At 39.0% G+C, this 23,084-nt stretch overlaps 3 protein-coding genes across 3 annotated transcripts; 1 reads left to right on the top strand and 2 right to left on the bottom strand.

The window, feature by feature from the left end:
- Positions 1-1,528: 1,528 nt before the first annotated feature.
- cdkn3 (cyclin dependent kinase inhibitor 3) lies at positions 1,529-5,866 on the top strand (the record flags this gene model as incomplete). The annotated part of the gene is made up of 7 exons (XM_080545021.1): positions 1,529-1,608; positions 2,102-2,157; positions 2,268-2,312; positions 2,583-2,805; positions 3,228-3,259; positions 3,356-3,459; positions 5,777-5,866. 7 exons carry the CDS (start codon positions 1,529-1,531, stop codon positions 5,864-5,866), a joined length of 630 nt encoding a protein of 209 aa, XP_080401147.1.
- A 441-nt stretch (positions 5,867-6,307) lies between these two features.
- On the bottom strand, positions 6,308-13,064 carry cnih1 (cornichon family member 1). The gene is made up of 5 exons (XM_080545032.1): positions 12,925-13,064; positions 12,067-12,135; positions 8,915-9,027; positions 7,897-8,040; positions 6,308-7,669 (listed from the first exon to the last, which is right to left on the bottom strand). The coding sequence occupies exons 1-5, from the start codon at positions 13,003-13,005 to the stop codon at positions 7,642-7,644; spliced, it is 435 nt and encodes a 144-aa protein (XP_080401158.1). The 5' UTR covers positions 13,006-13,064; the 3' UTR covers positions 6,308-7,641.
- Positions 13,065-15,361: 2,297 nt separating this feature from the next.
- On the bottom strand, positions 15,362-22,783 carry gmfb (glia maturation factor, beta). Its single transcript, XM_080545043.1, has 7 exons — positions 22,747-22,783; positions 21,495-21,591; positions 21,207-21,256; positions 20,754-20,803; positions 20,023-20,105; positions 19,403-19,476; positions 15,362-17,575 (listed from the first exon to the last, which is right to left on the bottom strand). Exons 1-7 carry the CDS (start codon positions 22,747-22,749, stop codon positions 17,504-17,506), a joined length of 429 nt encoding a protein of 142 aa, XP_080401169.1. The 5' UTR covers positions 22,750-22,783; the 3' UTR covers positions 15,362-17,503.
- Between the last annotated feature and the right edge of the window lie 301 nt (positions 22,784-23,084).

Raw genomic sequence — 23,084 nt, 5'->3', positions numbered from 1 at the left:
TATTTAAGTATATATTCTTGATGTGTGTGGGTAAAAACTCATGGAAAAGTCTCGCGCGTATACTTCTGAACACTGTTTGATACTTTGTGTACATGTTCCATAATACATACTTTCATTTGGAGGGGAGCACGATTCATTTGGAGGGGAGCACGATAGTTTGCCAGGTCTGGTGATTCGGATCGTGAACCAAGGACACATCGAAAGTGAACTCCCCCTGTCTGTGGTGCTGTTGTCTGCGGAGGAACAAATCGCGTGCACTCAAGTGTGTGGGCGTGTCTGAACACAGAGCTTGGCTGTGCGGGGGCGTGTCTGAATACAGAGCTGGGCTGTCATTGGTCTGAATATAGAGCTGGGCTGTCATTGGTTGGAGGGCTAACGTGCGTTTTTAAATCGAAGCTCACTAGCTAGCTCTACCGACTAGATGTCTGTCAGCAAAGTGGTTCGGGGAGAAGTGCATGGTGTTATTTTGGTAAGAAAGGTTCCTCGTTCCTTCGAATAGGTTTACCATATAAACTTTTGTAATTTAACTTCACGAATTGTCTTTGCTTTGCGATTTAAACCCAAAACGTGAGGAGTGTTTGAGTGGGCTAGCTTACTAGCTACCACCTGACTGTGTCATGACAGGCTAACTAACAGAACTACTGTCTGGTTTGGTCGGTCAGGTTGACATTATTTCATTGATCACTTTCAGCCGGAACACTGAACAGAACCGTAATATAGTTTCAGATGGGGCTAGGAGGTTGTCAGTCTGGTTGAATGTAGAAATGATCACGTTCACTGTCATTCGACGAGCTCATTATATAACTCCTATTTTAGAAACTCTACACTGGCTTCGTGTTAAGTTCAGAATAGATTTCAAGATCCTTCTGCTTGTTTATGAAGCTCTCACTGGCACAGCACCAGAATATGTTCAGACCTTTTGCTAGCATATCAGCCCGACATGATGGATATCATTCCCATGATGGATGTATGTTTATCTTGTAGATAGTAATAGTTATTTGTCTGTATTATCTTGTAGATAGTACTAGTTTTTCTGTCTGTCTTACATGTAACGATGAATTGAGAATCAAGGACCCCAATTGAAATAAGCCAGTGGCTTTCTTGGGTTTTTATCCTGTTAGTTGACCTTGTATGTAATATGTACTTTCATGTACCTACTTCTGCAAATCTTCTAATAAAGTTTTCAATCAATCAATCAAAGACGCTGGTTTTCTCTGTGTACCACATGTACAAAAGAAGAGATTTGGTGAGGCTGCATTCTCATTTTATGCACCCAGATTGTGTCTTCACTGCCAGTTTACATTAGGGATGCAACCTCAGCAAATATGTTCAAGTCAAGACTAAAACCCCATCTTTTTAATATTGCCTTTAAATGACTAAATAATTAAATTAAGATTATATAAAGATTGGAGCACTTTGAGCTGCAACGTTTGCAGGAAAAGCGCTATACAAATAAAAGTTGTTGTTATTATTATTATTCAAATGTCTCATGTCCTTAAATTCCCAATCCGACCTTTAGACAGAAGGAATGAGGACGAGCGAGTTTGATTCTTCATCTGATGAAGAGGACGTCGGGGAGGAGCAGCTGACACCGTTCCACATCTCCTGGCAAGTAGAACAGTTTGACCTGGGGGGTATTCCACCAACGTCGCTAAAGGAAAATCCAGGTTTATTTGTTAAATACGGTAATATTGAAGTCATGTGAGATTTTTCAAAATAAGCCTAGATTTTTGGAGAATGTTTTTGTTTTCTTTTTAAGATCTATAATTGCAAGTTTGCCTGATGCGTTTTTTTTGTGTAACTAGTCTGCACAATCTTTTGATTTATCATAATATGGATGTGATAAAACGTCACATTTCAGGCTTATCTTGCCGATAATGTGCACACATGCACACACACACACACACACACACACACACACACACACACACACACACACACACACACACACACACACTACATCTCACTACACATCAGTGTACCAGAGCAGAACCTCTGCCTGTATGGTAGTTGTAGTTGTTATTGCAGGAATCCTCCAGAAGGTGTGTGAGCCTCTGAGAACTGCAATTGTGAATGTTAACTTGTTCCATTTCCCTTAAAGGTTGCCCTTGTCAGTCGTGGAGAGCTCCCAGTTTCTTGGTATATGTCCATTGCCAGGTAATGTCAAAAGTATTGGATTTATGTCCTATGGAATATATATATATATTTTTAGAATGTTTTTGTTGTAGTTGTAACTGATCATATCCATTTGGTCGTCTGACCTGTAGGATGCAAATTCAAAGATGTCAGGAGGAATCTGCAGAGAGACGTTGGTAGGGCTACCTCTTCTATTCTGAATTACATCTTGTTATCTCTCATGGGGGATTATTACTATTATGTGAGTCTGTATTGCTTGTGGAATGTTGTCATTGTTGGGCTTTGTTAATTAATATAATTAAAAAAGGGACTCTGTGCTTGTTCGGCACTGAACCACTTACTGTTACCTTGGATGTCCTCTCAATCTTCGATTCAAATAAACTAATGTTGTTGTTGTTGTTGTTGTTGTTGTTGTTGTTGTTGTCGTCGTCATGATTTAATGTCAGGGGAACTTCGGGACCAGGGTGTGGAGGATGTGTTTGTGTTCTGTACGAGAGGTGAACTTCATAAGTACCGGGTTCCCAGCCTGTTGGAAGCTTACCAGCAGCAGGGCTTCAGAGTGCATCATATGCCCTTCTCAGATGGGGGTACCCCTGAGCTGGAACAGTGCTGCCAGATACTTGAGGGACTGCAGATCAACCTGCAGAACAGCAGGAGGACCGTCATCCAGTGAGTAGAAACAGAGCATAGCAATTCGGTTGTTAAGTCTGACGTCAAACGTGACGTTTTACAATTTCCGGGTCCAAACCAGAAATTCCCCGTACCAGTGTACTACAGCGGTAGAATGACAGTTCAATCGTTTTTTAGACTCGGATCTATTCATACAACAAGGGACACAGCACTTTCCCGTTTTTCCCATATTTGGCAGCGTCTTTGAGCCTCGGAAAAGCGATATACAAATATAATGAATTATTATTATTACTGAGGCATTTCGAAGAGAGCGCCTCAGCCAACGTTGGAGCCGGAAACACGTCACGACTTAACAACCGAATAGTATCATGTTTCTCATTCAACCTTGCAGACCAGATGACCATGCCCATATATGCTATATGGTTGAAATGTTTTTTTGTGCTTCCCTACACACTCCCTAGTTGTTATGGAGGCCTGGGTCGTTCTGGATTAAGTAAGAAAATTATTCAACTTTTCATTCGTTTTTGAAAAATAACATTTCCCAATGTTCTTTGGCATGATTCTAAATGGATGCGCGTCTCTTTCCCAGTCGCTGCATGTCTGCTACTCCAGCTGTCCATCTCCATGACTCCAAACAAAGCCATTGAAATCCTCCGGGAGCACAGAGGGGGCGGAGCCATACAAACAGTCAAGGTGAGATTTCAGCTTGTCCTCACATTATATACTTAAGCAATATCAGACGAGAGGGAGTGTGTTATACTGAATATCAGCACGTACATATTCAGTATAACAGCACAACCTCGAGTGTGATATTGCTTTAATACAACAGTTCTACAGCGCAATTTATTAATTAACAGTAATAAGTGACAACAGATTATGATTTGTTTGTTTATTTAATCATTTATTTTGGCTCCGTCAACAAAAAGTAGTTCCGCAACTGGACTGTTGCCTAGTAACCTGAACACAAACATCTGCAGGCTAGCTACTTTGTATTAACGGTCATTTCGGAGTGATTCATATTAGTGATGCTCCGATCTGATCGGCGCCGATCGGTATCGGCCGATATGGCCTTGATCGGTTTTGATCGGAGTTCTCAAAACGGCCGATCAAACATGACCGATCAGTTTACAAAATGGCGTCGCCAGTCTGGAAATATTACACAGTGTCGGAAAGAGACAACAAATATGCCGTTTGTAATGTCTGCTCAAAAGAAATACCTCGGGGAGGAACGCACGCAAGGTCTTTCAATACCACGAATATCATACGGCATTTGCTGCGTTCGTCGATTCGCTCAGAGAGCGCCGAAGCGCACACTGGGCTCGACGTCATAAAGGGACCGAGTGCTTTGATTGGACGAGAGGCGTTCCAAGAGTGCTGGTCAGAGTTCCAGCGCGACTTCACGAGCGTAGTGTAGGTAGTGTTCACCGACGTCATGTGACCCCGCGAGCAGGAAGTCACTTGGCCCATAGCAACAACAACTATTAGCGCGTGAGTTTTAGGTCTTCCTCTGTGCACCTTGCACAAGTGTAGATAGCGAGCGACTTTTCAGCATAGCAGGACATATTTTAGATGATAAGAGGAACAGGCTGAGTGCCAAAAACGCTGAGATGCTTGTATTTCTCAAGGCTAATCTGCCAGTGATGCTGCTTAATCAGAAGTAAGGTTTGAGTCTGAAATCTCCTTAGGTGCAATGTTTTGTTTTTTGTTTTATTGATTATTGCTGACTTGCTGTCTTATCTCCTCCTAAATATGACTTGAAACTGACTGACTTGAAACAGTATTTTATATTTGGCTATAGCCTGTTTATGTTGCAGTTTAGTTTGGGTATGTTTATTGTTCCTCAGGAAAGCTACAGTTACAGTATAAGCTCCAAGTTCTCTAAGAGCCCCTAGTTCCTCTCATTCGAGTGGAATGTTGCACATTTGATGTGACAGTGTACATTTTATTTATTATGATTTTTATTTTCACATTTTATTTGTTTTTCCTGAAGTAAGCTACAGGTGGTTGTGAATTCAATAAAACAGATGGTCGTCAATTCATGATACTTTCTCATCTCCTAATTTCATTTAAATACTTAATATACAATGTCAATGGTGTTAAGAATAATTTAAAACATAAATAATGCTACACAATAAATAGAATGCTTCAATTGCCATTTTCGGCGCTGTGATCGGTGATCGGTGATATCGGATCGGCAGATCACTGATTCCAGTGATCGGTGATCGGTGATCGGCACCAAAAACCCTGATCGGAGCATCTCTAATTCATATAGTTAAGTCTAAAGGTATTTATACAACAGTTAGTTCCGACCAAGTAATTTGATTGGACAAGAGGCATTCCATGAGTTATGATATACAGTATAACAGCACTGGGACTTTTAACTATATGTATCACTCCGCCGCACAGGTGTTCTATTAAATGAATGAAAGGTCTGAAAGCTCGCTAAAAAGTTATTGGAGACCATCCACCGAGAGCAGAAAACGATGGAGCAGCGTGCTGTCTGATGTCAACTCGTCTGACTCTGAATCACATTCACACATGCCACCAAAGCGACTGTCAACCGAGTCATATTTCACTGGTTGCACAATACATGGAAATGTACAAATAAATGTACACGATACAAAGTAGCTAGCCACGATACAAAGTAGCTAGTTTGTGTTCAGGTTACTAGGCAACAGTCAACAGATTGTCTTCGGTACTCGGCCTGCGGCCTCGTACCTACGTCCGAATCACAGCCGTGCTGATATTCAGTATAACACGAACTCGAGTGTGATATTGCTTAAATATATAGTGGTCCTCTGTGGCTCAGTTGGTAGAGCATGGCGCTAACAACGCTTAGGTTGTGGGTTCGATTCCCGCTGGGACTATACATACTGAAATGTTTGCACTCACCATAATGTAAGTCGCTTTGGATAAAATCGTCAGCTAAATGGCATATATTATTGCCATATTAGGCTTGTAACCTTATTGATGATGCACGTTGCTGATTTTTGCCTTTTTCCTTCTACAGCAATACAACTTCCTGCATGAGTTTCGGGAAAGGTTTTCAGCCTATCAAGACACCAAAGCTGTCTCAACAGAGCGACCTGCGTCCCGGTGACAGGTGTCCCCTCTGAAGAGGAGCTCAGTGTCTTTAAAGTTGTAGTGATTTTTCTAAAATGTTTTTGTTTGATTGTGTTTATCATTATGTCTGAGATTGAATCCGTTTTTCTCTAATAGCACTTTAGAAGTATGTTTTGACATAATATATTGCTTTTTGAGACATGCAGTGCATAATTGTCAACCTGTATGCTAAATCTAATAAACAATATCTTTAAGGTAATATTTATATTGATTTGGCTTCAAAAGTTGGGATTGTTATTAATATTTGATTGTTAATGAGGTATAGCCTACCCCTTCAGTTTACATAAATATTCTATTACAGCCACCCAAAATTGGGATGGGTTTATTTGGATTCATGAGTTGTGACTTGTTATATTATCTCAGTAATACATTGAAATCAAAGAAAACATTTACAACACAGTTTCATTCCTTTCCCAGATAATTATATAGGTATGAAAAATTGGCAATAGATACAGAAAAGATTTAGGGATAACAATATTCTTTATTTTTTTTAGAAAGCGTTGTCCCGAAAATCTAGCATTTGGAAAAAACTAAATTGATAAACCTGCAAGTTTTGGAGAAGATAAAAACAATGCATCACTGCTCCGGCAACTTCCATTCTCCATCAGACATTTCAAACTCAATAGTTAAAACACTGTAATAGGAGTGTGGATGACTTTAAAACCGTAAAATGTACACAAAATCCTCTTTAATCTAAAATAAATAAACATTGGGGTGACAGCTTGATGGTGTGGTGCCTTTGATAGCCAATATTGTAGAAAATAAAATAAAACCTATAGCAGTTCATGAAAAAAGTTACTAAGCCAAACCCATCATTGTTCCTTTTAGTTGATAAACAGGTTTCTAAGACATTTCTCATTAGGAACAACTCATGGTCACATACATCTAGGACACTTCTACATGGGATTCCTGTAGTGCCATATCAAATGTTACTAATTGTGATAAAGGAAATATTTCACGAAGCAGGTACGGTGTCTTCCAGAGTAGAATAAGACGTCATATTGGTCTTTTAAAAAGCACAGCAAACTGTATCAACTATTTTTAAGATATCCTTTGACAACCATACTGATTGTCCCAGTCCTTTGTCATTGTTCATGCATTCAACCTTGAATTATCCTTTTCAGATCAAATACTATACAATACAATGACCCTTGTGTCCAATCAAGTCAATAAAATAATCTACTAAACTCAATTCCATCCATGGCATACAAAAAAAACATGTTTTTAAAAGCATCATGGCATCTATTTCCCATCAAAATATGCTAATACAGTCAATCAATTATTAGTTAAAAACGAGAGCTCTGAACCTAACTGACGATGCACACTAACAGAATGTCTGTTCTAGATTGTAAACATATCAAAGTCAAAGTGGGGGGGGGGGGGGAAACGATGAAAAACTTTATTTCAACTTAAAGCATAAAATCTTCACATAATGATAATGAAATAAGGGGGTGGGGTGGGGGGGGAAGAGTCCAGGTCTGTGGTTCTTCCTCTCATAAGCATTTAGTATAAGAACTGTAGAACTATATGAAAGGACAGCTGCGACCAAGATATCTTTTAAAAGGGATAAATGTTTCCAAAATGACACTCAGCACTGTGTGTGGGGGGGGGTTGAGAGTTCATCCTCTTGAGACTGTACTGTGTGCTGTAGAAAGGTGGTTTGGTTTCAGCAGGTCCAGTCTCCGCTCCAGCCGCTGAAATGAAAGTGTTTCGTCTCCTCCATGCAGATCTCTCTCCTCTCTGACTCCCAGTCTAAGAGCTCACCAACACATAGATCATCCTAGAAAGAAGAAAGACAAACCATTATTCATTCAGGGAGGAATTCATGAAGTTGATTTTCTGTCATTTTGTTTTGAGTGGGGGTAAATTAAGAATAAATCTAACAAGTTGTGTAATAAAAGAATACTTAATTGCAATTATTTAAAAAGGAGATGTCAGAAAGCTCAGCCAGTAAACAGGATAAATACATCCAAACACAAACACATCCAAACACATCCAAATACATACCCGTAGAGATAGTAGAAGAAGGAGAGCAGGTAGAACGCCAGTTTGCACCATCCTTCTTTTTGACAGAATGCCAGGATGTCGGCATTCATGATTGTAGTTGGGTCATAGAGCCCTGGACCACTCATGACTGGCCTACTCATATACCTGTAGAAAAACATAACATGTAATTGTTAGAATACAGATTGTAGAACATGGAACATTCCTAAATTCTTTGTAACACCATGAAAGGCAACACGACAGAGCATCTCAAAGAGTTCATGTCACGGAGCAGGGTTCCTACAAGTTTCAACAAGTCAAATGTAAGACCTTTTTAGACCCTTTTTTTAGACCTCTTTGGATATAATTTTAGACCTATTCGTGACACCATATGATAGCTTTTTGTCATCCTCGAGGTGATGAAATTAGGGATTTCACTGCCATAAAGACAAAAAAGGAAGTGAATTGGCATTTTTTGGGTTCCAGCTTGATTCATTTCCGTGTAAATAGATGTGGTCAGACTGATTTACTTGCAGGATCTCGTTTTTAACACCTAGCACCTCATTTTTAGACCGAATAACCGACGTTTTAGGCCTTGTGGGTTGGATTGCTGGATTTTAGCCTTTAAGGCTTTTTAAGACCAGCGCGGGAACCCTGAAGAGATCAAGGTGTTCAATGAATGATGATTAACCATCAACATTACTGTACAGTACTACTAAACTACAGTACTACTAAATCTGGTGTTATGCAGAACAAAATAGCAGAAGAAACATAACCCCCAAATCATTTAGGCAGCCTATTGAAGGCAAATGGAGTCAGTGAGGGAGTTTATTGAGTTTTTTTACATAATCTGATCCATTAGGTGTTTATTAATGTCTGTGTGGTGTTATTTTTAAAATGTTGACATTTTTGAGTTAGTAATTCATAAAATACAAAGGTTCCATCTCACAAAACATAATGGAATGTAAAAACGTTGACGCTCAATATCTCTGAACTACCCTAAACGGAGATAGAACCTTATAATTCTAAGCTCATGACTTACCTCCAAACGTGGTAGGCCAGCAGCGGCATGTTGAGTCCGAGGGTGAGCCACTCTGCTGCACACAGGAACATCACGCAGAAGAAGCAATGGATCAGATACTCTGGGAGCACCAGCTGATGGAGGAGAGGAGACACATCAGCCATCAGCATAACACTAAGGAGCCATCCATGACTTACCCAAGTACACCTCGTTCTACAAATAACCACACATCCTAAAACTCACAATTAATATGACATAACTGACGGCATCAACTGAGTCAACAAGGAATGATTTATGTAACCAAAGAGGCATCTTTCAAGAGGCGAGTATGTATTATTGTAGACTGTTCAATCCCACAATAAAGCAAAGCCTCTTCGCAACAAACACATGAAACACAGAAGACACCTTGAACATACAGACTAGCAGATATGGGAACAACCAGAGAAAATAATGTAAGTCAAATATGTTCTCAACATCTCGTTGAATCATTTGACATACTTTTTTTGGGGAGGCACACTCACTCCCACAGACTTTTTTTTATTGATTTAATGTTACGAAATTCAGATTATGGAGACTATATAACAGCTGCACAATACTGGAGGATGGATAGCAGGGAACAGATCAATAAGGTTGACTTCACATGGCACCTATGCCATATGCCCCCCGCCCCCCCACCCCAATCATGCACTGACGTACTATGTGCAACATGCATTGGTTTAACCAGAGATTACATGGTATTTGCATCCACACCTTTGTCTAAAAAAAGTGTGCATCTCAACATCACTATGTGTTACAGTGTCACACACCTACATCCAACTTCCTCACAGACAGGGTCGGGGGGGCAAAATCACACTGGAAGGGAGACCATGCTGTGTGGACGAGCAGTCTTGTCCCAGAGTATCAGTGTGAGGTCTGGTGTGGGCGTCGTTAAGAGGGAAGGGCAAGATGGAGTCACCACATGGAAGCCATGCATTTGGATATATAGGGAGGCCATGAGCAGAAGCCCACTGATGGAGAGATGAGGGACATGTAAGGGTAAAGGTGTACAGGGTTGTAGTTAAGGGACTGTTGAAGCCCTGAACTGTTTACAAAACTGTAACATTTGATTAAGGTTAAATGTTGTCCACGGACAGAGAAACAGACTGGTAAACCATCCTATGGTTTGGGGTAAATTTGTTGCCTCCATATTAGCAAATCCAAAACTGCAGGTTTGTGAAAAGCATTGTCCCAAAAAAAGAATAAGAATAGCTGCATTCATGGTTTTACACGGGGTAACTCCTCCCACCATCTTCACTAGCCAATCAGTGATGCCTAAAAATGCTGAGCTTGAGTGTTAAGATTCTGCAGCCATCTGTTCGGAGCCCCAGGTGATAAGCCAATGTAGACCTACTGTACATTTGCAAAATAGCTCTCAGCAATGATGTCATTCAATAACTGTGATGACAATAAGTTCAATTGAATCCAATAAAAGATATCTCTTATAACTCCTGGTTCAAAAGCCTCAAAACAATCCTACAGTTACTAGTTTATAGATATTTGAATCAGTTATAACAGTTAACTCAATGATAACAGTTGATTGAATTATCTCTTTAGCACTGGGGGTACCAAAAGGTTACTTGCTTATAGCCAGTCCTGTGTGCACCCTGATAGATAAAGGCCTAGTAGAGGAATAGATTCAGCACAAGGAGGATAAGGGCAGGCCACTTCTTGGTACCCCAGGACAAAGTGATGATCACATACTTTAAACGATGACTGTTTATAACTGACCCACCCCCAAACATATCTATAAAAAGGCTTTACAACTTTACAAACTGACAAAGGTATACCTTAATGTAAAAGTGTTACTCATTACTGTTTTATTCTCATATAAATATTGTATTGTATTACTTTCACAACAGAAATGTACTTAAAAAGGAAAAGGTATTCATTACAAACTTAAAAATATTTTCTAGTAAAAGATAGCATTGATACATAATATAGCTTAATCTGATTATGAGCATGTGGTAGGCATATTGTTTAGGTTTGTTTATTGGAATATTAGCGTACTCTATCTGTAACACTACAGTTTATGCAAACAAAGGGTAGGTTATAAAAAAATAATCATGCATGTATTGAGCATTTGCAAGTCTTTTCAGTTAACAACACCTGTACTACATCATCAATAAGAACATTGGATCAGCTGATTTACCTCCATCCATGTGTAACTGCACATACCAATGCAACATGATCCCCTCCACAGAGGCCTTAAACCCCACTGATCAATACACTTTAATGATTATCTTACATTCTTTAAAGATTCCCCCAGAATGTCATTTCAAACTCGGGTCTCAAGAATGAGTTCATAGCTTGCTATACAGCCCTCTAAGGCCCTCTACATCCACATATAAAGCTGGTATACTCGTCAACCATTGTGGGGTGTAGGTAGGCCTATACCAGGAAGTAAACAAATGCAGAACTCAAAGGCACACATAGTAAGTAATGCTAAATTACAACATTGAGGTATATTCTGCACATGATAACCATTGCTTAAAATCATGAAAAGAGAAAAGGAAATGGAATCTGACATTTTACTTCACATGCCCAAGAGGTGACAAATGATCAATGTCTAAAAGTCTTTGACATGAAATCCTAAAAACTGCAGCTGGACTGATTATGCTTAGGCTACCATTTAGCACAGATACCGACAGCATTCTTAATCCTAATATGAATGAATCCAATGAGGACTCTGGCTTCTGAGATTAGTTAACTGAAAAGACATTTGCAAAACACTCCCCTCGTGCAGAATGACAGACTGGAAACTGAACTGAACCGAACAGGCATTTTAATCGAAGATTGGTACAAACCTTCAATGCAATTTTGACTCTTTTAATCTTTTTGACCTTTTCAACTGTCTTTATGCCGTTAAAAATGTAAAAAAAAGCAGATTAGATAAACAAAAACGAAACAAAATGTGTTAAGAGTTTGACAGCTGACAAGATCACTCTAGATTAATAACAGTCAGGTAAAACAGTGCAGAGAAATCAATTGTGACTAATAGGCCGATTAAATAATTTGACTAATAGGCCGATTAAACTCATCCTGAACACACATTTAAAGAAAGCAAATCAGCATGCAATCAAAGGAGCCAAAGGAGGTAGGCCTAGCTAAACCCGTGCAAATATAAACATCCTTACCGGATTTAATGTGTTACATTGATCTATAGGATTCTTGTAATCAGTCTTCAATTCATCAAATGCGATTATCTGGAGGAGAGAAAGAGAAGATGGATACAGTCAATATGACACTGAAATGGTGGTGGTAAAAGAGAGTGTAATGGCATGAGTTACTGATATCAATATATCAAATATATATTATGTATAAAACCCATAAACCTAATTTTACTTTCTTATTTCGTTTTTTTAAGAAAACCTCAATAAGATAAACATACTAAACCAAATACAAAGTTAGCTAGCTAGCTACCCTTCATGGACCCTAATATATAGATAACTATAATGGTCTGTGGTAAACAAATGGGCATTAGCCATAAGTTGTTTCATAACAGGAATAGGCCTTGTTGCTAACTATTAACCAGCTAGAAGGGCGATAGCTGCATAGATGGGATGGTTTAGATGTCCAGTGAGAGAGAAACACCAGACGGCTGTGTGCAGACAGACCTGCTGATTACACCAATGCTAACTTAGCGTTAGTTGCTAATGTCGATGCCACCACCAGCTAGCAAGCAAGCTGTCCATTTGGAAACAGATGTGTAGCTAAAGCCAACTCTGCTAGCTCTTCTGACACATTCATAACAATTGATATGGGAAGGAAATATTCGTAATTTGAGATGTGTTAAAAAGAATGCAAAGGCAACGCAATATCCATGACAGAGTTAGTACGTGCCATTCATTCTAGCTGTGAGTTGTTGGCTAGCTATCCTAGATAGGCGGTGACAGCCTGCTGCCTAGCCTAGCTGCGACTGGTTTACTGCTAGCTAGTCATCTCGCAGGGCAACTTCCATCCTCTCTAAACCGTCTTGTTGGATAACTACTTACATGCCAAATGGCGAAGAAAATGAGGGCCGCCGTAAGCAATAGCGCAAGCATATAACAGAAGGCCGCGAAAGTGAACGCCATTTTTGATCTAGCTTGCTGGCTGATGTAGCCAACAGAGGAGAAGAAGTGTCGCTGTCACTGCCACCCGCTGCCTGGTCAGGATGATGCTCGAGCGCTGTGCCCTGCTAGACAACGCGAGACAGAAAATGGTTGCGCATGCGCACAATTTATTCTCCCTCCAAAAGGGTGCGTTCCAGAGGTATGTCATGGCAGCATGGGTTAGTTAGGCTAACTACAGATCAGATATGACCTGAGGTCCCCACTGAAATAGGATGGAAAAGCTCTTACATCATTACAACTTTGTAATCATGTAACAATTAGTTCCTTAATTCCTGACCTGTCATGCATAGGTACATGCATACAAAAACAGGTTTACACCCATTACAAAACAGTATTAAACATTTTGTAGTTTTATTGGGATAATTGCATTAACACTGTATAATAATGCATGGAAAAATACAAATATTTGCCAAGTTTCACTGACATCATTAGGCAGCTGGATATGTTACATGTTTCAGATGCTGTTTCATAAAAAACTATAATTAGGCATTTGATCTGAGAAGGTACAGGATTACTGTAGGAAAAATACATATATTCAGAGTAATTAAAAGACTCATGAGGCCACATTTACTACAAGTTCACTACAAAGGAGTTATCATGGAGGCAGAACAGAGCCACAGGACACCACTCGAGACGGTTGAGCTGAAAACCACAAAATGGGTAGCGGTCATTCCTATTCACATTCTTCTGTTAATTAGTCCTGGGTGTACAATGTACACATTGGGAGATTTCTTTCCTCAATTTTGCTCTAAGGTAAAGTTATTTTTAAAAGCAACATATTGATCATATCCATCTACAGAGTTCCTACAAGTTTCAACAAGTCAAATTTAAGACCTTTTTAGACGTCTTTGAATATAATTTTAGACCTATCGCGACACCATGTGATAGCTTTTTGTCATCCTCGGGGTGATGAAATTAGGGATTTCACTGCCATACAGACAGAAAAGGAAGCGAATTGGCATTGTTTTGGTTCCAGCTTGATTAATTTCCACGTAAATAGATGTGGTCGGACTGATTTCCTTGCAGGATCTCATTTTTAAGTCCTAGCACCTCACTTTTAGACCGAATAACTGAAATTGGAGACATTTTAAGGCCTGATTTACTTGCAGGATAAATTGGATTGCTGTATTTTAGACTTTAAGCTTTTTAAGACCAGCGCGGGAACCCTGAATCTACTTTGTTGTGGGAAACAAAGTTCCAGGGAAGCATTCATAATGTTGCAGAATAGAAACATATGAAAAGATAGGCCCAAGCATAAGTTAGCCTCATAGCATAATTGCAAAGTCATATTTTGGCCAAATTGAGATATCTGCCTAACTCTACTCTCCAACACTGCTGATTCACTGTGCATTATTGCCTCTATGACATCAGCCATCAGAATGCTTGTTACATTCCAAAATCACTATCTGCCCAGAGTCATCTCTTTGACACAGGCATGTTTGACACTACATACAAAGATGGCTCGGCTGACCACAACTGAAGCATGACTTCGGCAATTATGCTATGAGGCTAACGATATGATACATTTCTACCAGCAATACTGCTCATGTTCCCCCTCATTGAATTAACTTAATGCATACACAGTTCTAAATTATTGCTTACAATTAAAATACACCAATTTGTCATCCATCATTGAAGATACATTCTTCACAAGATACAAGCACATGATGCCCAAGAATCCTTGTTGGGATGTTTTTTTGTTTGTTTTGTCAGAATGCAAACTGTCAGATACAACCAAACCAAAGCATGCACTTGTATTCAACATTGTTTGAGCAATTTATAATGGATTTGTAGAAAGACAACTAAACAACCACAAACCAGTTACCTTAATGTTTTTCACATTGACACCAGTTAATTGCACAATTCAAAGTAAAACATTTGAGTATGTTACAGACAGATAATACATACTGGATCTTCCATTTCATTATCAGATAGTGAGACTTGTATTTGTATTGATTGTTAATATAATGGGAAAAAAAAGACAACCTAACTTTTGAATGTTAGCATTTGCCCTTCATGTTCTTGTGTCCGTTGACAGTAACTTAAATGAGCATCAAAGGTCAATGAGGGCAAAGTAATCATACTATCTCCCACATACTTTGTGTTAAAATGTATTTCATTTATTTTGGTCTCTTTGATTTTATACAAACATAAAATATGACCAAAAGTTTAAGACTCTCAAAACTCTCATATTGTCTTAACTAGCAATAAAACATAATCTACAACAGGACAACAGTCAACATATCCACGTCACATCTGCCAAGGCCTCCAAGGGTTCTAATGAGTAAGAACCAATGAAGGCAGCCTTAGCTGTTTGGATTCTGTTTTCGTGAGCTTAGAATTATAAGGTTCTATCTCCGTTGGTTTAGGGTAGTTCAGAGATATTGAGCGTCAAAGTTTTTACATTCCATTACGTTTTGTGAGATGGAACCTTTGTATTTGATTAATTACTAACTAAAAAAATTCAACATTTTAAAAATAACACCACACAGGCATTAATAAACACCTAATGGATCAGATTATGTAAAAAAACTCAATTTTGACAAAAATGGAGATAGAACCTTATAATTCTAACGTCACGTATTGTTGATCTGTTAACTGCCACTCGTCTTGCAGCTGTATGAATATGATGTCATATTACTGAGTCTACCCTCCAGCACCACTGACATTCTGAGTCAAGCAGTCGACCTCATTAAAGGAACATTTTAATGCATTAAACTGACTTTACAGAATGATGAGTACAACATTCAGCAGTACTAACAAAAAGTACAGTAATAGCTTTAATGTACAATAACTACCGGTAATAACAATCTCCCAACAGAAAACCCACGTAGGATGCCCCAATAAATGATCTGTGGGCAGCTCTAACCCCACCCAGTGTGCTGTGTATTCTGGACTGCAGAGCTCAAGAAAAGGCTGTTCATCTCCTGTTAAAACATTGACATTTGTTCAGGAATGTATCCGTGAAAATATTTTGGAGAAAGGTGAAGTGCACTGTAAAGAACAAAGAAAAAACTATTACCAAGATCATTGTTTCTTCTCTAAAGATGGATAGAGACATGCCACTATCATTGTCACTTACAAACGGTGTTTCAAGGACATTAGGCGGCATGGTATTATTTTGAGGAGTGGTTCAGGTGTGCGACTCCTACTAGAAATAAGATTAGTTCAATTTAAACCAACTTCACTTCATCAAGACTGTCAATGTGTCTTTCAATTGCTCTTTCCCCTAAACAAATACAATCAGAACAATTTAGACCACTAGACATCAGGTTGCTAGACATCAGGTCATTAATGTAATTTATCTTTCATCTTTCTAGTTTTATCACCCCAGCTCAAATAACAACAAATGACAACTCAAGTGTTTTTGCATACTGTAACCAAGTATGATTTCCAAAGAGGAAAAGAAACAATTGGAATCCACAAATATTCTCATAGGAAACAATTACATAATTAATTGATTGACAAAATATCAAATATCTTTCACTTTCACATGTTGTCTAGCTAGTAGAAGTCTGTAGGACATTTTAGTTTATTGTCAGCAAAGTGCCACCATATGAATTAACTAATCAGGTAAAAAGTTAAAAGTACAATGTTTTTGTGAACCTGAGTAAAAGGTTACTAGTTTTGCGACTTGGATAATCTAATCCTTTGTTGGTGGCATCTAGGCTTAATAAGTGAATCAATACTGTGAAAATGTTTTATTTATTTATTTGAACTAACCGTTGCAAATAAATAGAGAACTAAATCTACAATAATCAAAGATGCATTCTATATCCAAATTATGGCTAGTGTTTGAAACATGGTAGCAAAAGTATGAAGAACAGAATTTCCACAAGTCATATTTACATATATGACTTGATAAAAACAGATAAGATTTCAACTGTATAATATGTAGGCAACAGATGATTAAGACATGTGACACACACCCAACTAAAAGTACAGTAAAAAAAAACAACAACATATATTTGTGTAAAACTAAACAAGCAAAACTCAAAAGGCTTTCAATACTTTCAATTGCTCTTGAATGTTGCTTGTTTAAAAGTGGGGGAAACAGGTTATTGTACACTAATAAAGGGTTAGTTCAATATTTTTCAACTTCAGCTAACTGCTAACAAAAGAACAATTGGAATGATTGGGGAACAAAAAAGTAGCTTAAGTTGTTTTTTTGTTTGTGGTGGCTAAAGTTAGCTGAAGTTAGGAGTGGCTATTACTGTTTCTCCTGGACCATAGACTACAGTACTTTCAAGATAAAGAACCATCTGACTATAACTATTTTATAATATTGAATAACCCTTTAATTTGACAGACACAGAAAACTGGCACATGATGAGAGTATGATTGTATGGGAGGTACAAAGAGAAGGGAAACATGAGCTAGAATGTTCTCTGTCCCAGTGTCAACACAGGCTCTATGCATTCTTGATCTTCCTTTTAACACCGTGGTCCACTGGACGCCCTTAACCGAAAAACCCAAGTTTCTCTCTAAGCCATTCCTCTGTCAGGTCCTCTGTGTTTCTGATCTCGAAGACCTGCCAGAAACGAGGGAGGTCAGACAAAGGGCGTACTTTTTACAAGGAGAAAGGCAAGGGAAACCTACGAGAGTTTAGAGAATTGTATGTATGTGTAAGGCCCAATCCCGATTCCCTTTTCTACCCCTATGGCTTGTTTTCGAGTGTGACTCGATTTCGAGCCAAGGCCTTCGAACAGAGCCACAAGCCGTAGGGGTTGAAATCTCCCCCTATGAAATGGGACAGCCCTTCACGACCGATACGTCATCAGCAGTGGTTTAAATAGATGCGCGTTAATATGTTGCCGGCGAAATCACACATCTCACAATGCCTTCTTCAGCTGTGTTTATTTCTGTTGCGTGTGCTATAAGCATTTTTTTTCGTCCTTTCGTTCCTTTCGTTCCTTTTTTAGTCTCTTCCATCAACGATGTCTTTTTTGTGGACATCGCAATAATGACAATGAATGACTCCAACCAAAACACAGAGTATTAACCAGATCTGTCAGCGCACGATGTTCCTCCAAAGATACCCGTGACTCAATCCTCAGCCACCACATACACACGAGTCCATCAGTAGTCATAAAGCGTTGTCCAAAATCACGTTACCAAGCGCCTTTCTCAGAACAATTCGTCATCAAGAATCCAAAAATCATTCAATCATAGTAGTCGTGGTCAAAAACTTAGATCTGTACATCTCTGAAATGCTCGACTGTCATGCAGCGTTGCGTTACTGTCACGTTAGACACAGCACCGACATAAAAGCTTTTTTTTTTTTTTATGCTTGTTATAAAGAAAAGGTCTATAATGCATTTAAATGAATGATACAACCCATTAATAATATTACATAATAACAACTGCTCGGATTACGCCGCTACATGGAAATAGGTCAAACTGCGCTACAAGTCAGCCTAACATTTGATAGATAACTTTACATAAGTGTACCATCATCCACTGTCAAACGCCACAGGTAATAATTGATTTATGATTGTACATCTCTGAAATGCTCGACTGTCATGCAGCCTGTAACGTTAGACACAGCACATCGGCATAATAACGTTTTGTTGTTGTTGTGCTTGTTATAAAGAAAACGTCTATAATGCATTTAAATGAATGATACAACCCATTAATAATATTACATAATAACAACTGCTCGGATTAGATTGCGGGTGCCGCTACATGGAAATAGGTCAAAATGCGCATCATGTACAAGTCAGCCTAACGTTTGATAGATAACTTTACATATGTGTACTATCATCCGCTGTCAAACGCCACAGGTAATAATTGATTTATGATTGTACATCTCTGAAATGCTCGACTGTCATGCAGCGTTGCGTTACTGTCACGTTAGACACAGCACCGACATAAAAGCGATTTTTTTGTTATGCTTGTTATAAATAAAAGGTCTATAATGCATTGTAATGACATTAAACTAAGATAATAAGATGGTTATAATAATTTTTCAAATCTTTATTAATAAGTAATTACAGAGAAAGTAAAATGACATTTCCGCATTGAATAGAGCGACATAACATTTCTGTAGATGATTCGCAATGCATCCTGGAATCAAGGGGTAGCGTACCCCTACGGCTTCAAAGCTAGTCTGGTCCTGGAATCGCTCGAAACGAAGTCATAGTTAGCATTCGAAATGAAGCCATGGCTCGATGAAATATGAATTGGGACACCCCTACCCCTAAACGAGAACGCGCAAAACGAAGCCATAGGGGTGAAAACGAAGCCGTAGGGGTGAATTGGGATTGGCCCTAAGTATATAATGACAGGACAAAACTATATAGTTCTAATAATAATCAATACAGCAGACAGTAAAATAGTAAACAAACAACAAACAAACCTTTGTCAGTTCCACAGTTTGCACCAGTTTGTTTTTGCTCCCAGCATACATCATCTGCATCTCCGGTTTGCATCCTAGGGGGAAAAGTGTTACTCTATAGCACTGGCGGACTCAGGGGGGAGGCAGGGGGGGGGCGACTGCCCCTCCTGGTGCCCCCACGGTTGAAAAACTTCTTGCTTAAGTGCCCTTTTGAGTGGCAGAAATTTGAGGATGTGCCCTATTGGTGCCCCTCGGCTCCAATGGTCTACATTTTACCATGTGCCCCCACAGCTGAAAAACATTGCACTAAAGTGCCCTTTTGAGTGGCAAAATTAGAGGATGTGCCCTATTGGCTGCCCTTCCAATGGTCTAAACTTGACCATGTGCAATGATGGGGTCCCATGTTGTGCAGTAGGTGCCCTTTTTTTCTTTTCGCCCCTGCCCTTCAAACAGCCTGAGTCCGCCACTGCTACATAGCAACCTGCTGTGGGGAGTAGGGATGATTCTCTTCACTTCATATTTTGTTATATCTAAATCAGTTGACCCTGGCAGGCTCTCTTCAACAAAAACATACATTTTCATCTTTCCTTTTTTTTGGCCTGTAGGATATTGCTGCAGGGATGTTGATGATCTGATCTTACCCACTGGACTTGAGAAGATGAAGCAGAGAGGATAAGACACCCGTCCGTCATCATGTTCGTACTTATAGCTATAGACCACAAATGTGCAGGAGGTTAAGGACACTTCAAGATAAAGAGTTGAAGTGAATGAGAGAGATTTGATGAGTTAAACATTTAATTGAAGTGCAATAGAATATAACAAAAGGCATAGCTCCTAATCCTGATATCCCACCAATTACAGATCGTGGCTTTCAGCATTGTGTGTCTCATTTTCACCACAGTATGTCCTAGGTGGAGGAAGTTGACAGTTGATTCAGACAATTGGCAGTCCATTTCAGTATGCTGGATGACAAACAAAGATGGATAGAGACATGACACTATCATTGTCACTTACAAACGGTGTTTCAAGGACATTAGCTGCATGGTATTATTTTGAGGAGTGGTTCAGGTGTGCGACTCCTACTAGAAATAAGATGAGTTCAATTTAAACCAACTTCACTTCATCAAGACCGTCAATGTGTCTTTCAATTGCTCTTTCCCCTAAACAAATACAATCAGAACAATTAAGACCACTAGACATCAGGTCATTAATTTAATTTATCTTTTTCTAGTTTTTCTGCTGATGACTTCTCTGCTAGCTTCAAGTTCTATTCAGAACTGAATGGGTCATGCCACAGGACTGGCTGTCTCTACGACAAGTGTCAACTTCCTCCACCTGGCAGAAGCACATTTGTTATTTGAGGAAAGGATATCTTGGCTGTCTCTCAGGCAGTTCATCCTTAAGATCATCAGGAGAAATATCCTAAAATAAGAAAGAAAATATCATGGTTACTATTCAACAGTTGTATTGGTATTTTCAGTACTGCTTTGCAATATCTAGGCCTAACGTTAAACTTGAGTCTAACATTACACTACAGTTTATATAAATCTACAATAATCTCAGTTCTACTGATCTCAAAACATTTAGAGTAAGACTAGTGACCACAATAGTTTGTATACATCATGTATGTCACATTGCTCAATTTTTATTTATTTTATTTATTTTTAGAATAAGACTAATGACAAAAAAAGTAGGCCTATGTGGAATAAAATGTAATACTTATCCAGTCATTAATTCTTAATTATGTGTAGATTAATATAATTATTGGATATGACAAATTGACACTGAAATGGGAAAAATAAGTTGGAAAAATCTAGCAACTTACCTCATGTTCTTCATCAAGGATAACAATCTGTTTTTCTTTGTCAATCTTCACTGAGATGAAAAAAATAAAATATAAATGTAAGCCGTACAACTGCATAGAGACTTGAGCAGACATCGTTTTCTTAAAGGAACCTTATAACGAGAGGCTTCACGCTTCAGTCAGATCAACTTTGATTTTGGGGGAATTAACCTTTTCATAAACCATTCAACATGTTGGTCCTTGACCCAGGCCCCATGTGTGGATCAAGGGTAAGAAAAACAACGACATCAATATGATCAGAATACTTACTGATGATGGCAGCATTGTTGGTCGCCTTTCGGAAACGGAACTCCCGTAGCTTTTTAACTAAATCTCCATCCACATCGCACACTACCAGTGATTCACTCTGCAATGTATGGATAGAAGGAATTCCAGTAAGTACGATTAGGAACGATAGTTGGGAGAGCAAAGATCAAACCCTTACCCCAGCTCCATTCCTTAAAAAAGAAAAATCACCTCCCCCTTTTCCAGCCAAGCACCAGTCCAAACCCTAACTCAGTTTTGGGACTACCTGACCATGGGTTGAAACTTAAACCTCATACAGCACATATGCATCTCTTTACTTCTGTCCCCTACCTAACCCTGGCCGACACAAAGACTCTAACTACTGTATTAACTAACTACAGTACTGTACTACTGTAATATCCCACAACCCAGAGCATACAGTGGAGGGGATGGTATAAGACAATTGATACAGAAATGAGCTGAAGGCTACTGAGATATTGTAGGTCATTCATATACTAGATAGTGGGCTATTCTATTCATTTCATGAAATGTTATCAGGAGTTGGCAATAAGGTTGAGAAGTGGGGACAAGTCGTTGTGATTATGGCCAGTCTATAGATTCTAATCTATTATGTTTGGCCTATCAGTGTAATTGATTTATTAACCATGATTGTGACAGGACATTACGACGACGTGCACTGATTTAGAGATGTCTGTTTAAACTACCAACAGGAGCTATAATGCAACCAACAATAATTCATGCGATCTTGCATAATTTCGCAGTTGTTTCAGCTGTCTGGAAGTGAAGTCATCCAACTCGTTTAGCAGAGCTAGCTGTCTGTCTGTCTCGACGTTAGCCAACAAGAAACTTCAGGAAGTGGGAATGAGCTAGCTAGGGATAGCTAGCTAACTAGCTCTGAATTAGACATAGCATACATCTGTCCAAGAAAGACAACGAGACTTTGTCAAGCTGATTAATCGGTAGAATAACATGTATTTCATAGTGTTTAACTTCCCTTAACTCAGACAACACCTATGGGGTTGATCAGTTCGCCAGCTAGCTGTCCGTCCATACCGTGACATGTTGCAGCACATCACAATGAGAATTGGGTGGAACTGCATATTTGGGGAAACACTGAACTAAGCTTGATCCAAAAAACTACGAATATTTCAAATGAAATGCCAATGGAGGCTGATGAAATTAAATAACAATTGCAAGTAGGTACATTCTAGGAAAATAGATTCAGCAGGTTTAATCCACCTCTGCAATAACTTACCATTTTCCCTGGATCGCAGACTCCAAAACCGTCTAGACCTGAGGAGGGCAGCACGAAATCATTCGGGTTTTTTTCCTGCTCATCTTGTGACTCTGATCTGACCAATCCCAACAGTCTACATCCCCATTTCATCATGCTCTTTCTTCATGATTATCATAACCAACAGCATGCTTACATTACTTTTTAATGTAGTTGTTTAGTAGGCTAGTAGGATCCTATATGAATGTTGCTCTCGTCTCATGAAATGTCTACAGCCCCTTTTATTAAGTGCAATTAATCAAAAATTCTTTACAGATTATGATCAAGTGTTCCATGAGATATTATCCATTTTATTTTTT

This window comes from Nansenia antarctica (assembly GCF_963989245.1).
Source record: "Nansenia antarctica genome assembly, chromosome: 1".
Classification (NCBI taxonomy): Eukaryota; Metazoa; Chordata; class Actinopteri; order Argentiniformes; family Microstomatidae; genus Nansenia; species Nansenia antarctica.
This window is presented reverse-complemented; position numbering and strand designations above follow the sequence as displayed.